At 41.1% G+C, this 17,044-nt stretch overlaps 1 protein-coding gene across 1 annotated transcript in view; it reads left to right on the forward strand.

Annotated features, from left to right (window-relative positions):
* Ubr5 (ubiquitin protein ligase E3 component n-recognin 5) overlaps nt 1-17,044 on the forward strand; it is a 68,781-nt gene that overhangs the window by 44,114 nt on the left and 7,623 nt on the right. The window contains exons 40-53 of the mRNA XM_027431380.2: nt 1,229-1,459; nt 1,987-2,060; nt 3,605-3,777; nt 3,860-3,973; nt 4,830-5,050; nt 6,165-6,285; nt 6,370-6,474; nt 8,260-8,503; nt 10,272-10,383; nt 10,918-11,062; nt 11,628-11,758; nt 14,157-14,217; nt 15,893-16,068; nt 16,386-16,470. Of these exons, the coding sequence (XP_027287181.1) occupies nt 1,229-1,459; nt 1,987-2,060; nt 3,605-3,777; nt 3,860-3,973; nt 4,830-5,050; nt 6,165-6,285; nt 6,370-6,474; nt 8,260-8,503; nt 10,272-10,383; nt 10,918-11,062; nt 11,628-11,758; nt 14,157-14,217; nt 15,893-16,068; nt 16,386-16,470 (1,993 nt within the window). The remainder of the gene's footprint in view (nt 1-1,228; nt 1,460-1,986; nt 2,061-3,604; nt 3,778-3,859; nt 3,974-4,829; nt 5,051-6,164; nt 6,286-6,369; nt 6,475-8,259; nt 8,504-10,271; nt 10,384-10,917; nt 11,063-11,627; nt 11,759-14,156; nt 14,218-15,892; nt 16,069-16,385; nt 16,471-17,044) is intronic.

A 17,044-nucleotide genomic window follows, 5' to 3' on the forward strand; every position in this document is an offset into this window, starting at 1 on the left:
AATACTTCCTTATCAAACTGTTTTTTTTTTAATGTGTATATATTTGAGTGAAGGTCACTTCTTGATTCTCAATTGAATTGCTCCTTTGGAGCTGCAGTTACTGGCAGCTGTGTGTTACCTTTCTTGGGTGCTGGGATCCAAACTTGTGTCACCTGGAAGGAATAGCAAGTGCTCTTAACTTCTCAGCCATCTCTACAATTTTTCATTTGTTGGTGTCCTTTGAGAAGTACAAAAGTTTCTAATTTTGATAAAAGTCCAGTTCACTTACACTTTCATTTGCTGCTTGTGCTTTCTGGTATCATTTGTTCGTTCATTCTTTCATTCATTCATTCAGAGACAAAATTTTGCCGTGTAGCAGTCTGGTGTCTAATTTGCTGTATAGCCCTGACCTGCTTCTCTCTCCATCCCTCTGCCTCCCATGTCCCAAAGCATGGGACAGCGTGAGTGACCATTCCCCACATTTGACACTGCTTTCAGGCTGTGTCTTAGTTTGCTTTTCTATTGCTGTGATAAATGAGACATGACCATGTGTTATCTCATCTCACAGCTTATAGTCCATTATCCAGGGGAGTCAGGGCAGGCCCTCAGCAGGAACCGATGCAGAAGCCTGGGAAAGGTGCTGCTCACTGTCTTTCTTATGGCTTGCTGAGCCTGCTCTCTTACAGCACCTTGGGGTGGCACCATGCACACAGTGTGCTGGACCCTCCCACATCAAGCATCGGTGAGGAAACTGCTTATACATTGACTAATCCTTTTTCCTAAAGAACTCTAGCTTGTATCAGGTTGACACCACAATGGCCAGCACAGGTGGATGCTTCTCGTCATGGTTCCTAGAACTCCACCATCTTGCCTTAGTGGGCAACTTGTCAGAAATGCAAATTCAGACATTTTAAGACTGGTGTTAGGCAATAAATCATAAGCAGTAGTACATACAAAGAGCATTTGAGTGCTCTATTTTCTCTTACGGTTTACTTAGTCTTACGTTTATGAGTGTCTTGCACATGTGGAATACCTGAGGAAGCAATAAGAGGGTGTCAGATTGCCCTGGAAATGGAGTCCTGGGTGGTTGTGAGTCACCATGTGTGTGCTGGGAATCAAACCCAGGTCCTCTGCAAGTGTAGCAAGTGCTCTTAACTGATGAGCCATCAATCACTTCAACCCAGTGCTTTCCATTTCTTAGTTCTATTTGTGGGTTTTGTAAACATCTTCTTGGTTGTTGTCCCTATAGGCGTGCCACACTGCTTAGCGCCCGTCAGGGGATGATGTCTGCTCGAGGAGACTTTCTCAACTATGCCCTTTCTTTAATGCGGTCTCATAACGACGAGCATTCTGATGTCCTTCCGGTGCTGGACGTCTGCTCACTGAAACATGTGGCTTATGTTTTCCAAGCCCTGATATATTGGATTAAAGCAATGAATCAACAGACAACACTGGACACCCCTCAGCTGGAACGCAAAAGGTATATCCATGCTTTCTTTCCTTGAGTCTTGTTTGAGAACTATGTGGTGTAGTCTCTAAGTTTGGATTAAGGAGACCAGCCCTGCAGAAGCTAACAAAGGTAGTTCATGTAGGAAAGTGGGCTCAACCTCTATCCAACTATTCTGTCATGATTTCCCACTTAAAATGAAAATTTGGAACCCAGTTAAACTAAATTGGTGAGATATTTGTCTTGTCAAAATTTGGATGAGAGTTTGTGTAGACACTCAGTATTTCTTCAGTGATACTTATTTATTTTGGCTTCTGTTGAGCCTATTTTGTTATTACAGGGAATCTGGCAGAGCATTTTACCACCCAGTATCTGAAACTATAAAATAGTAGTGTTAGGTGTGAGTTAGAGCTCAGGATGAGGTGTCCGATGGTCAAGGTGTTTGCCTAACACCCAAGTTCAATCCTTGGGTCCCACATGCTGGTAGAGAGAGACCAAAGTGACATTTCTCATGCTCTTTTCTTGCATGATTTAAATGGCCAACTTTGCTCTTTTCCTAGGACACGGGAACTCTTGGAGCTGGGCATCGACAATGAAGATTCGGAGCATGAGAACGACGAGGACACCAGTCAAAGTAAGTCTAAGCAGGGTCAGGAGATGCCTGCCTCAGAGATGGCTGCTGCCTCAGGGGTTCCCTCCAGGCCTTTAGACTGCACTGTGTTCTGTCTGTGTGGGGATTTCTCTTCTCTGTCATTTTCCTTACACATTCTCCTATTGTGTATTTCATAATTCAGACTGAATTAATGGGAATTTGCCAGCAGTCTCTACTTTTTCAGAATTTCTCTTTTTCATTTCTCTTAGTTTATATTTACCATTACTTCAAATCATGGAAAATGTTAATTCTTTATTAATTCTGATGCAGATTTAGTTATAGAAAGTAAGAGAAATTAAGTTTTTTTTTTTTTTTTATGGTTTTTTCGAGACAAGGTTTCTCCGTGTAGCTTTGGAGCCTATCTTGGCACTTGCTCTGGTGACCAGGCTGGCCTCGAACTCACATAGATTCTCTGCCTCCTGAGTGCTGGGATTTAAAGGCATGCGCCACCAACGCCCGGCTGAGAAGTTAAGTTTTAATGCCACAAAATTGGAGGATTCTGTGAAACAGTGGTTTTCAACCTACCTTGGGGTCTTGACACCTTGGGGATTGAATGATCTTTTCATAGGGGTTGCCTAAGACCATTGAAAAACACAGATATTTACGTTACAATTCATAATAGTAACAAAAAGGACAATTATGAAGTAGCAATGAAAATACTTTTATGGTTGAGGTCGCAGCATGAGGAGGAACAGCATTGAGAACCAGTTGGTACAGAGCCAACTTGTTGTTTTAGTTGGGAGTTAGAGATTAAGAACCAACAGTCCAGTTTCCTCTTTATTACTCCCAGCTAATACTTTTATTAGCTCAGGGAAAGACAGCTGGTCTGGGTTTGGTTTTTGGTGGTTGTTGATGTTGTTTTGTTATGGTGGGTTTGGTTTTTTTTTCTTTCTCCCTTGGAAAGTTCAGCCATAACCCACCATTTCCGCAGCCTTAGTAGGCACTGCCAAGAGTTTGGTTCCATTAAGGAGAGCTGCTGCTAGTGTGCTGGGCACAGAAGCTGCTCGGCAGCTCCTTGTTGATTTCAGTGTGGTAAGCAGGTAGTGAGATTTCGACTTCTTTCATCTCCTTTTGCTGTCACTAGGCTGAGCCCTGAACATGCTCTGGAGACTAGTTGTTCCGTGTTAGCCCATTCTCTGGATCTAAAGAGAAGAGGGTAGGGTGCAAGAAGCCTTTTGAGCAGTGTTCATCCGCTTTTTTTTTTTTTTTTTTTTTTTTTACTCTTGCATTTTTATTGCTGTGTGATATATAATGCATTCAATTCTTTTGGAATGTCACTTAAAATGCATCAAATGCTAGCTGTGGTGTCACACAGGCCTTTAATGTCAATGCTGAGGTAAGTAGAGGCAGGTCAGCCCGGTTGGCCAAGGCTGCCACACAATGAGAGTCTGTTTCCAATCCAACCTTTAACTTACTTTCTAGTATATGAACATTTTATAAGAGCTACCAAGCATTTTGGATTGAGCAAATTAATTTTCTGTTATCCTTTGTACTTACTTTTTTTTTTTTTAATTTTTAATGTTTAGGTGCTACTTTGAATGATAAGGATGATGAATCTCTCCCTGCAGAAACTGGCCAAAACCACCCTTTTTTCCGACGTTCAGACTCTATGACGTTCCTTGGATGTATTCCCCCAAATCCATTTGAAGTGCCTTTGGCTGAGGCTATCCCCCTGGCCGATCAGCCACATTTGTTGCAGGTGAACTAAACAGGTCCAGTGCTCTTTTACAGCTGACGTTGAAGTGTTCAATCTAACTATAATATGTCTTGTTAAATTCCAGCCAAATGCTAGAAAGGAAGATCTGTTTGGCCGTCCAAGTCAGGGTCTTTATTCCTCGTCTACCAGTAGTGGGAAATGCTTAGTGGAAGTTACAATGGACAGAAATTGCCTTGAGGTAAGAGAGTAAAAGTTTACACTGTATTTCTTAGTTAGCACTTTTCCCAGCATCCAGATTTGAACAGATGGGTTAGTTCAGAATATTTTATGTCCCTCAATAGTAGAAATGCCACAAGTCCCTTTTATTACAGCATAATCGAACTGTTCCTCTTTTCACACATCACATATCTCTGGGGTATGCTTAGTGCTTAGTGCCGAAGCCCGTGGTTGATGTGTCCTGCTGAAAATCTAGGTTTCCGGATAAGATCACTTCCGATAAATGAGCACATGTAATTTTGTCTTCAAATTTCCCTTGATGTGCTGAGCTGCTTGAATCAAGAATAAAGACAAATAAGTAATGATAAAGATAAATTAGTAATGACACCTCAGTAATTCTGTCTCATTCTTTATAACCCAGAAAAGATTTAGGTAAGAAATAAGGCTTGAAGAGATTATAAATTTCAAGTGGGAATGTCAGTTATCACACAGCTAAAGTTTTCAGATATATATGGCTGATTTGAGAGGTAAAATTATATCCTGTTTTTGTAGGGAAAAAATAGTATGTTTAAAGGCAGCATAAGAGAAAGATAGCTGAATTGATTTTCTTTTGCAGTTAAGTGATAAAGGAGAATGTATGAGACTTAGGTACCAGAGATAGCTAAGATTGCCTTGAAAATTGTCTAGTGCACTCTGGTGAGTGCACTGGGTGTTGTGGTCCTCGAGGACTGGTCGACAAGAGCAGACTGCATTTGGTGGTGGAAGCTCTGCGAAGGGAGGGGGGCATCGTGACTTAACTCAGGATTTCTGTGGGGCTCCATTAAGTTGAAAACATTTCCCCCCCTTAATGTGTAACTTCTAAACCTAAAATTGCATAGGTTCTTCCAACTAAAATGTCTTACGCTGCCAATCTAAAAAATGTAATGAACATGCAAAACCGCCAAAAGAAAGAAGGGGAAGAGCAGAGTGTGCTGGCTGAGGAAGCCGAGAGTTCAAATCCAGGGCCGTCAGCTCACGACGTTGCTGCCCAGTTGAAGAGCAGTTTACTAGCAGAGATCGGACTCACTGAAAGCGAAGGGCCGCCCCTTACATCATTCAGGTAATGCCCCTATGGCTGCTAGACTTCAGTTTTCATTAGAAGTTCCATATTTTATAAATTTGTATATGTTAAGTATCATAATTACTGTTACTCCTCTGTGGTTTCCTATGAGTTCTCTGGACTTTATGACGTCTTAAAGATTGATCTTCTTTTTCCTGTATTGAATTTCCAAGATGCTATTTTTCTTACTGTTTAATATACTGACTTAAAACCGTCAATTACAGATGTGTTATCAGCAGCTCAGATAAGGAGAACGTGTAAATACTAGAATGAATAGACTGTTTAGGACTTGTGACTCATGTTTAATTGGGGCTCACAGATGGTATGTCTGACAGGTTTTTGTTTACTAAATAAGTTACTAGCATGTAGTGTTGCTTAGTGTTCATTGGTCACCAAGTGATTTGCTGACTCTTGTTCATGCCTTAGTTTTCGGCTAGAAGTATATTATTTTTGCTTAAGTTAATGAGCTAGTTAATGAAATAGGTATGCCTAGGAGTTAAGTAGGGAATGAACAGGATGCCTTGTATGGACACTGTCTCCAGCCATAAAGAGCACGAGGCGATTTCTGTGCTGCAGTCGCCTAGACTTAGAGGTCATGTGAGAAGGTGGTTAGGCCAGGTTGGAGAAAAGGATTAGAGGTCTGAAGACCAGTTAGTAATAGCTCTAGCTTGAGGAAAAGGGGTTAAGTTGGCCCATTAGCTTTAGGGTTGGAAAGAAAATCATGTCCAGGGTAGGTGGTGGAACAGAAGGTAGGAAAAAGTGCCTTACATCTGCACGGGGAAGTAGATGGTGCTGATGGATGTTGTCATTAAATCATGCCCATGTTGGGCTCTAAGCAAGCATCACTTACATAGGTAATAAATTAAAGTTCTGGAGGGTATGGGAATATAGATGGACATTTGACTTTGAAGATAGAAGATGTGTGGTAATATGACACCTGCCTGTGCTTGAGTGCACGCACACACATACACCACCCACGGGAAGGGTCTTTCATGAAATAGGACATGGCTTGAAACACTTAAAAAAGACCAAGAAAGGTACTGCTATTGACCAAAAGTCTGAATTTGGGGAACTGGTTAATTACTTTCTCCCTCTTCTGTTTCTCGCCTTTCAGACCACAGTGTAGCTTCATGGGAATGGCCATTTCTCACGACATGCTGCTGGGACGATGGCGCCTTTCTTTAGAACTGTTTGGCAGAGTATTTATGGAAGATGTTGGAGCAGAGCCTGGATCGGTGTGTATTTTGTGTTCTTGAATTCTGTTCTACATGATAAGAATACATTTCAGTGAATAATTGTTATGTCTTTTTAATTTTAAGATCTTAACTGAATTGGGTGGTTTTGAGGTAAAAGAATCAAAGTTCCGTAGAGAAATGGAAAAACTGAGAAACCAGCAATCAAGAGACTTATCACTAGAGGTAAAGGTATTTAGACTTTCTCGTATGTATAGTGTACCATTTCACAACTTTTAGAACATGTAGATATTAAATATATGTCACTGGGAATTTGGTTCCTAGCATCTTTTATAGATGGCTTTTTTTTTTTTTAAAGATAGTTTTGGGCTAGTAAGATGTTTGTCATACAAGCATGAGGGCCTGAGTTCAGATCTCCATACCCACTTAGGATGGTGTGTACCGTGCCTTTGATCCTTGTACTGGGGAGGCAGAGGCAGGATTCTCGGTACTTCTGGTCAGCTAATCTTGCTGAAATCAGTGAGAACCTCATCTCAAAAAAATAAGGTAGAAAACAATAGCGGAATAAACCCAATTTTCAGCCTCTGCCCTTCACACATGTATGTACAGACACATGAACACGTGTGCACACACATTCATTACATAAACATGAACTGAGAAACTTCTGTTGTATTGAATTCCATTCAGACTATTCTTATTGATGCTTAATTTGTTTGTTTGCTGGCTAGTTTTGTGTCCTTTTTAGTGCCGCCTCAGTCCTTGTTAATAATATTTATCTGTAGCAGCCTTCCTTGTTACTCTCCACGGGTGCTGTGTGCATTTCCTGCTACAGACCTTACACTGGCCATTTCTTTAGGAAAGTTAAAAATGGGCTCTAATTTATGGTTACAATTATGTTGCTATTATGTTGCTTGTTATTTCTAGGCCTTTAAAAAATTACTGTGAATTCATACTGGGAATTTGAGTTGACGATATCCTTTCTTCTAGACTGAATACCATTGGTGGATAATTTGTTTTTATCTCACATTTTACAACAGTCTTAGAATTACAATATTACTACTACCACCAATAAAATGTTTTCTTTTTGTTGTTTTGAGACAGGGACTCACTCATGTTATCACCTGAACTCAGGAGGCAGAGGCAGGTTGATCTCTGTGTGTTCAAGGCCAGCCTGATCTACAAAGCCTGTTCTAGGCTAGCCAGGGCCACACATTGAAGCCTTCCCTTCAAATGAATAGTAATAAAATAAAAAAATATTTTTAAAGAATGTGTGTTTTAAAAGCCCATTTATATGTGTGTGGTGCAGATCAGAAGCCAGCCTGGAGGTGTGGCTGTCTCCTCCTATCAGGGACTGAGCTTAGGTTGTCAGGTTTGTGCTAGTGCCTTTGGCGACGTGTACTCAATACATGAATGTCTGTGTGCTGGAACCTGCAAGTCATTTCTCCAGCGTGTCACTTTTCACACTCATGTTTTCTGTCAGTGTGCGCTTGGGCGTTAGTAGGGATGGAGATTTGTTAGTTTGAGGCCCTCCTGGGCTACAGGATAAATTCCAGGCTAGCCTGGATTTCATACGAAGATGCTCCAAAGGAGAAAAAGGTCCTGTCTCCCATCCATTTGGAATTTATTCTTGTGTGCCCACTGAATGGCATTGTTGCTCTCTGGTGAATCACCCCCCCCCCCCCCAATTCATCTTGTTTCTTAGGCAGGGTTTTTCTTTGTAGCTTTGGCTGTCCTGGAACTAGCTCTGGAGACCAGTGCTGGGATTAAAGGTGTGCGCCACCATGGCCACCTTCTGTTGGCTCTTTGAAAGAGTGTATTTAAATTGAAATTCCATTAGCCCTATTTAATTAATGCAGGACAGTCTTTACTTTACTTTGTTATTTAGAGTATAAAAGCTTCTGAGATCTCAGATTTCTTTGTGTTATTTACACTATCCAGACAAAAGTGAGATTCTACTTTTCGGTGGAAAACCCTGTGGTTTCTAGCATGGATTTACTGTTTGGTATGTTTTAACAGGTCGATCGGGACCGGGATCTTCTCATTCAACAGACCATGAGGCAGCTCAACAATCATTTTGGCCGAAGATGCGCTAGCACCCCAATGGCTGTCCACAGAGTCAAAGTCACCTTTAAGGATGAGCCAGGAGAGGGCAGTGGCGTAGCTCGAAGTTTCTATACAGCCATCGCACAAGCGCTCTTATCAAATGAAAAATTGCCAAATCTAGATTGTATCCAGAATGCCAGCAAAGGCACCCACACAAGTAAGTGCTCTACAGACTTCAGGCATCGTAATTATAACTCTTTGTTTGTCATAATAAATGGTAATCATGGCTATATGTCTATACATTTATATTTTAGAAAATTTTATTCTAGAGTATGATTTAGTCTTGACAAAACTACTCGAATTGACAGTTTGCTTTTTACTGCAGCATGCTCTTTGATGTTTGTGATCACACCATCTAGCTCCTCTCCTAGTTGTTACCTGTTTAAGTGACAGGTTGTGAGCTCTTCAGCGTCACTGTACAACCCAGAGAGGATTGTCACCCCTGTATTAGTTGCCAGCTAATTGAAGAAAAAACAGGATTCTCTTGGTAGGCTGTTCTAAGATGATTCAAAAACATGGTCCGATCCCATGAAGTAAAGAGTTTGAGGCCATGTGTAAATCAACTGTATCACTATGGTTGTTATTTTCATTTCAGTAGGACTTTTTTCCTCTTCAAAAATAGGGCTTTATTTATTAACATCTTGGAGCGTTACAACCTTGTTATGAATCAACATTTGGGAGCTAGAACTCTTACCTAGTTTTCAGTGGGTTCTTTTAGAGCTTCGTGAAAATGACAAAGGTGTAGTAATTGGTAATGTGTGCCCAGTATGGTCAGAAGATCTCCAGTCTTGTGAATGGGTGGATGGAGTAAATGGTAAGAGGACGTTCATGGAAATTACTTAGGCTACATCTGTATCTCATTGGCCATATGTAATCTCCCCCCATGGAGACTGACTGGGCTGCAGAGGTAAAATGATGGACTGAACAAATGGAGAGTTCACTAGCCTTTGACTATCACTTTTAACAGGATGGGGGTGGCGGGGCGGCGGCTGTGTGTATTGTGACACTGAAAGCAGATTAACAGATTGGCATGAGGAGACCTGAGAATCCTAACATTTTGGAAATATCTTTATCAAACACCATTAAGAAGCTATACTCAGAACGTGTGAGATCTATTAGTGGAAAGGTGCTTGCTGCCAAGCCTGATTACCTGAGTTTGATCCCCGGGGCCCCCACGGTGGAAGGAGAGAGCCCAGTCTTGTGAATTGTCCGCTAACTCCACACATATGCTGTGGCATGTGTGTGCCATTTGTTGGGGTACAGCAAATACAAAGAGTGAAAGCATTGGAATTTCAAAATAGCTAAGCTAATGTTGCAGTAATCTACAATGCTCAAAGCCAAAACTAAGAACAGAAAAGATATCCAGTGGCTTCGACTGTGTAAGAAATGTCAGCACTGTTTATAATGAAATGAATCTAGCACTAGTTGTTACATATTATTTCATAGTTTTGACATGACCAGGGAAAAATAGTTCACAAGTATTGAAGTGGATTTGCAAAATGTGCCATGTACGTTGTATTCTATACAGTAATTATCAGTAACCCTTAAAAACCAGGGAGCTGGGGAAGTGGTCTAGTAATAACAGGAGAACCCGAGTTCACATGCCCCGCGTGTGACAAGCTGGGCGTGACTTGTATGGGCTTATAACGGTGTTGTGGGATGGCAAGTTTCAATGAGAGAGCGAGCCTGTGTGGACCGTGTGCAGCAAGCAGTCCATGTCTCTAATGCAGGAGCCCAGGCACATGGCTTTACACATAGCACAGTGTGTGCACACCTGATTGGGGGGGGGGGGTTCTAAAAGAACCCACTGAAAACTAGGTAAGAGTTCTAGCTTACCTAGTGCTGCCGGTGCAGCCATGTTTCCTCGTGTACTGTGCGGTCTTTTGTGCTTATTTCAGTGTGCTGACTTTCATCTCATCTTCCAGGTTTAATGCAAAGACTGAGGAACCGAGGAGAGAGAGATCGGGAAAGAGAAAGAGAAAGAGAGATGAGGAGGAGTAGTGGCTTGCGAGCTGGATCTCGGAGAGACCGGGATAGGTACAATGGATTGTGATACTTACTCAGTACTGGCATTTTAGACAGTTGGACAGAGGCTTGTAAATGGAGTAAGATTTGGAATTGAGGGATACATGGCCGCAGTAGTCTGGCTGATGGGTGCAAGAGTCTGGTTTAATAGCCTGGGGTTTAAAGTTACGCTGGCTTTCTGTTTATTCACTAAAGTTTGACATTTCCTTACAATTACTACTTTCCTACTTTAATTAAGTCTTAATTGTGGTAGACTGTATTACTTTTAATTTTTCTTGTTGAAATGGTGTAGTTACATTTACTTTTGTTTAGAATTCCGTGGGACTTATGGGTAGTCTCTTGAGAGTCTGGTCCTGCTCCATTAAATCAAACATGTCACCTGTAGATTTTTAGTGACAACCTAGAGAATCTTTATTTTTCAAACATGTTGTATTTAGATTTCACTGTTGATATGTCCTCTGGTTTTCTGTTGGCCAAGGTGTGCTTGCTGATATTTTGATTTGGTCATTAAAGAAAATGGGGTCAAAAGTGTTCTTCTTTTCACAGAGATTTCAGGAGACAGCTTTCCATCGACACCAGGCCTTTCAGACCTGCTTCTGAGGGGAACCCTAGTGACGACCCTGACCCTCTCCCAGCTCATCGGCAGGCACTTGGAGAGAGGCTTTATCCCCGAGTCCAAGCAATGCAACCTGTGAGTCCTGGGCACAGCCACACCCACCATTAACCCTTTGAATTAAAGTTAGTTACATGGTTGAGGGCTTATGTTTGGCTATATACAGTGATAAAAATTTTAGAAGAAATGAAACTGTTGCTTGGAAGTAACTGTACAACTTGAATTTTTGCTTCCCCCCCCCAAAAAAAAAAAAAAAAAAAAAACTTAGTTCGAGACAGTTCTGCCCAATTTGAGTTCCTTTTCCTTTTGTGTTAAGAGAATTAGCTGTGATTTATATTTATTTATATTTTTACTTACGTAAATTATCGTTAACTTTTTGAAATCGATATGATCTGTTAGCAAGCTATAGATAAAATAAGTGGCAGCTCTTTACTGAGAGACTGTCATACAAATATTCCAACCCCAACAAAACTATGCTAGTTCATGAATTATGCATTCATGAGTTGTTTGATTAACCTTGCAGTTTCATAAAAAGCCTGACTAGTTCTCAAATTTTTATTTGAGCTTATTTCTTAGGAGTCTCTTCATTGTAGCCTTTAGCAAGCAGAGCATTGATGAAGTAGCATTTATTCATCTTTTACAGGCATTTGCAAGTAAAATCACTGGCATGTTGTTGGAGTTATCCCCAGCTCAGCTGCTCCTCCTCCTAGCGAGTGAAGATTCTCTGAGGGCCAGAGTGGATGAAGCCATGGAGCTCATCATTGCACACGGAAGGTAATGTTTGCACTTGGAGCAAGACACAGCTACTTCATTTCTAGAGTGCGTGCTTTCACCACACCCTAAAAACTATGACAAGACTGGAGCGTGCTAACGAGCACCTTTTGCTCTTCCTGAGGACCCAGGTTTTGGTCCTAGGACCCACATGGCTGCCAGCAGTTGTCTGCCACTCCAGTTCCAGTGGACAGATACATGTGCAGACAAAACACCCATACATACTAAAAAATAAAATCTCAACAAAGTATACTACCTTATCCAGATTTTTAAAAAAGTAGTATCTCATAATTCCTAAATGCAATATCTTAATTTTTCATGCTTTCTTGGGTTATGGAAGGCATTTGACATGTAGAATTGTAAGCTAGCCTTGAGCCCTAACCACCTGCCTCAGACGTGAATGCTGGGATTTAGAGCTACCATGTCTGGCTTAGAAACCGTTTTTGTTTGGAAGAAGCATATCTGAAATTTCCCTGAAGCACAGCTCACACACCCCTCCCCCGCCCCCCCCCCACCCCATTGGAAGCACCCCCAATGAAAGGGACCACATTATACTCAAAGAATCTGTGGCAAATCTCCTAAATTCCTGTGTTAAGAATGATATTTCTTTTAGGACTCCAGATTCACCTTAAAGTTTCATGCAAGTTGTTTCTTTAGCTTGAATATGAAATCTAAAAATACCAAATAGTCACTCTATTCACTGTGGCAAATATTAGGAAGATGTGCCATACTTAGAAGGGCTTACTCTTTCAGCCAGTTTGGAGCATGGACTACTTTAAATGAAAATTTATATGGTGCTATATGAACCTTGTACGTGTTAGGTATATCAGTCAGGGTTCTATTGCTGTGAAGAGACACTGTGACCATGGCAACTCTTACAAAGGAAAGCATTTAATTGGGGTTTGCTTACAGTTTCAGAGGGTTAGTCCATTGTCAGCCTGGCAGGGAGCGTGCAGCGTGCAGCAGGCAGAGGTGGTGCTGGAGGAGGAGCTGAGAGTCCTAATCCTGATCCACAGGCAGCCCAACCCCAGTGACACACTTCCTCCAGCAGGGCCACACCTCCTAACCCTTCTCACACAGTGACACACACACAGTGACACACACACAGTGACACACACACACACACACACACACACACACACACACACACACACACACACACACACACACACACCCACCCCATGACTAAGCATTCAAATATCTGAGCCTGCAGGGACCATTCTCAAATCATCACACTGTACCACCACTGTGTCACCATCCCAGACCTTAGCTGCAGTTCCATGAGTAGCATAGACAGCTGGGCTGAGCCTAGAGCTCAGCAGCCACTTCTCAAGGCCTTTGAATGGCCCAAGCCAAAAGCTGTTCATCTATTGATAATTTCCTTTGCTGCTGTTTTCTTCTGAATTTGTTTTTTGTTTTATTTGTTATGTATACAACATTCTGCTTCCATATATATCTGCACACCAGAAGAGGGAACCAGATCTCATTACGGATGGTTGTGAGCCACCATGGTTGTTGGGGATTGAACTCAGGACCTGTGGAAGAGCAACCAGTGCTCTTAACCTCTGAGCCATCTCTCCAGCCCTGTTTGTTGTTGTTGTTGTTTTTAAGATTTATTTATTTGTTATGTATAGGGTGTTCTACCTGCATATATGCCTGAAGGCCAGAAGAGGGTACCAGATCTCATTACAGATGGTTGTGAGCCACCATGTGGTCGCTGGGAATTGAACTCAGGCCCTCTGGAAGAGCAGTCAGTGCTCTTAACCTCTGAGCTATCTCTCTAGCCGTTTCTCTGCACTTTTATGTATTGTTTCTTTATGCTTTGCCTTGTCTCTGGAACTGTGAGCAGACTGAGAATAACTTAGTCTATTGTATAGAAAGTTGCAAATTTTGTTATAAGATTTTGTAAATGTAAGTAAGCATCGCTAATTTAGCACTGTCTATTGAGCAAAACTGACCTGGTTTTATGGAGTGAATAGTAGTGGTATGTGAGACTTACGCTAGAGAATTTGATTGCTGGTATGATTGTGTTCTGAGCATTTTCCTGCCTTTTCTGAATTGCTTGCTTTGTGCTAAAGTTATCCTATATAAACATCCTAATATATCCTATATATACATCCTAATAAAGACTGTATATGTTGTCTTAGCCATGTCTTGAATTGTATGTGTGGCAACTAATAGGGTTTTTGGGTTTTGTTTTTGAAACATCTCTTAGCAGTATAGGGTAGATACTGGCCTCGAGTTTGCTATGTAGTGCCTGCTCCCATGCCCTAGGATTATAAGTGTATTCCATGATTTGGGGCTAAAGTGTTTTTTTAAAATGTGTAATAAATATGAACAGATACTTTCATACTAAATTTCAGACCTCCATGGGACGTAACAAGGTTTCCTTTATTTTTAGGGAAAATGGAGCTGATAGCATCTTGGATCTTGGATTACTAGACTCCTCAGAAAAGGTCCAGGTAAGGGATTTTCAGCACATGTGTTAATAAGCTGTTAGAACAATCAAAGGGGGCGGGGGAAGAAAACAGCATTTAGGATGGTGTCTTTGTATATAAAATTTATGATTCACAGTACAGAAAGAGTTCTATGTGGTTGTTATGTTATACACAGAATCAAAATAAAAAACTGAGTTACATATTAACATGATACCAGCCACTGGCTGTTTTATGTTTGTATTAAGCGTAGGTTTGGAGATCCAGGGACCTGAATAGCAGAGGAGAGAGGCAGTGTAGACTCTGAGGAGCCACTCCTCCAGGAAGCTGCTGGTGCCAAAGATGCAAAGAAAGCTATATGTCACTTTGTGGGCATGGTATAGTTTGTTTCTTGTATTTCATAATTAATCTTCTGATGGCTAGCCGAGAGGAGAAAACTCACTATTATATCTTTCATTGGTCACAATAAAATAATCAGTGCAAATGCAAAACCTGTGAATTCTGAACAAATAAATAGTTTCAACCTGACAAATGACCAGAATTCTCTTTTCAGCCAGAGGGTAAAACTGAACTTTATTCTGTCTTACCTGAAAGATAGCAAAAGGCTTTTGAGAAGCATGGGAAGTGCTGCCCAGGTGTCACACACAGGCGGGGCATATGCAGGGTACTCTGAAATAGCACAGTGAACAGTTTTGAGATAGAATTGGTATTGGAACTTGTGTGGTGCTAAACCCCCTTCCCCCTAGTGCAAATTCTAATATAACTTAGAGTCACAAGCCAATACCAAAAATGTACCAGCTACAAACCTTCCTAAGCTCAAAAACTACTCCACAGAGAACCAGATAGACTGACCAGTTCTCCTCAGAAAAGAGTTTGTCTGTGGATGGTGATTAAGTTCTCAGTAAGAAAACCAAGTTTAAAAACGAGATTCAAACAAGTTTTTTGAGTGCAAGTACAATCCCCCAAAGGGAAAAAGTCACTGGATTAGGTCAATGACAAAATGAATAGGGTAGGTAGAAAACAGATCTCAAGTATTGTCTCGGGGTTTGTGGCCATAGTAAAAGAGCGATGACACAGACAGCTTTGGAAGGCAGTGGGAGGGAGATGGCTGTAGAAAACTCCTTGAAATATTGGTGGAGAAATTACTTTTTCCTAAGATGTAGACTTGAGCAGACTGCACCAAAACTGTCCAGACACAGTGAAGTGATAGTCAAAGAAGAAAACAGTCCTTTGAAAAACAGTGGATTTCTTATCTGAAACTACAGAGGCCATCATTTAAATGCTGAAAGAACTGTCAATCCAGAATTCTATAGGTACTAAACATACCTTCGAGGCGGTAAGGTGACAGAGCTGTTTTTTGTTTTGAAGGTTAGGGCTTTACTCTAGCCCAGTGCTGGCATCGCAGGCCCATGCCCAGGTCGTGCCTGCTTTGTGCAGTAGAAGATGCTTGCAGGCACACACTCCCCCAGTCATCCAAGGCTCCAGTCCCAACTGGTTTTATTTTAATAACAGAAATTAAGATTCAGCATATATAAGGTTTGTGTAGTATAGCTCAGAGTTTAACTTTAATATTGTTATACACATTTAAATATGAATGCTGCTCTGCTTTTCTTGTACTTTGAACGATTTCAGAGAACCATTTCTTGTGTTTCATTTTCTTAAATGAGCTCAGGAGTCTCATCTCTGATAAATTTGTCATTAGGAAAACCGAAAGCGTCATGGTTCTAGTCGGAGTGTAGTGGATATGGATTTAGATGACACAGATGATGGTGATGACAATGCTCCTTTGTTTTACCAACCTGGAAAGAGGGGATTTTATACTCCAAGACCTGGCAGAAACACAGAAGCAAGGCTGAATTGTTTCAGGAACATTGGCAGGTAAACTAACTATCCTTAATATTTGAATCTGGGGATTGGACCCAGGGCTTTGTCATATCCTAAGCATGCTCTCTACCACTGAGCTACTCCTCTAGCCCCAAGTGTTCTGTGTGGCCCAGGCTGGGCTCCCAGGGCTGTGGAATTAGAGGTGTGTCACCACACACCCTGGCTAAAAATACATTAGCTTTAAAATTGGATATGTACTCTATTTTATGCTTCGTAGAAATGAGGCTTAGAGAAGTTATATATATATAATGTATGTGTGGGACTATACAATTAGTTTCGAATTTAAATTATATTTCTGTTCTTATTTTTAGGATTCTTGGACTATGTCTGTTGCAAAATGAACTATGTCCTATCACATTGAATAGGCATGTAATTAAAGTGTTGCTTGGTAGAAAAGTAAGTTTGATACATATAACTGCTTTTACAATTGTAAACATTTCTTTTGCAAAGTAATGAATGGTACCCTATATAGTATTTACTCAGTTTGTGTGAAAGCATTATAATCATGATTGCCGAGTATTTAATGACATTGCTAAAGTCTTTGAATGTGGGGAGACTGCACAGTAGAGTTGGTTCCTGACAGACCTGGATCCTACTAAAGAGAACACTCTTGACAACTTTATAAAAATACTTTGCTTGACACACAGTGCTTGGGAAGCCAAAGCCACTGTAATTGGTCACAAGTGGGTGGTAGTGGAGTATAAAGATAGTTTTCAACAACATTCCAACTTGAAAAACACATGTAAATGCCACAGAGGGGCCAAAGAGTAAGAGAAGCAGCAGACATGCTTAGTATTGCTCTGGCTTATAAAATGGCACCGTTTTCTTCATGTGTTGATAGTCTGACAGCGGCAAGATTAACATGTGCTGCTAACTATCCCACTGTATCGCAACAATTCTAAAGCTATTGTAAAGAGAGCCATCTTTTTCAGAGGTGGCTGTACTAATTAGCTCCTCTGCTGATTTTTAA

Source organism: Cricetulus griseus, chromosome 10 (genome assembly GCF_003668045.3).
Source record: "Cricetulus griseus strain 17A/GY chromosome 10, alternate assembly CriGri-PICRH-1.0, whole genome shotgun sequence".
Taxonomy (NCBI): Eukaryota; Metazoa; Chordata; class Mammalia; order Rodentia; family Cricetidae; genus Cricetulus; species Cricetulus griseus.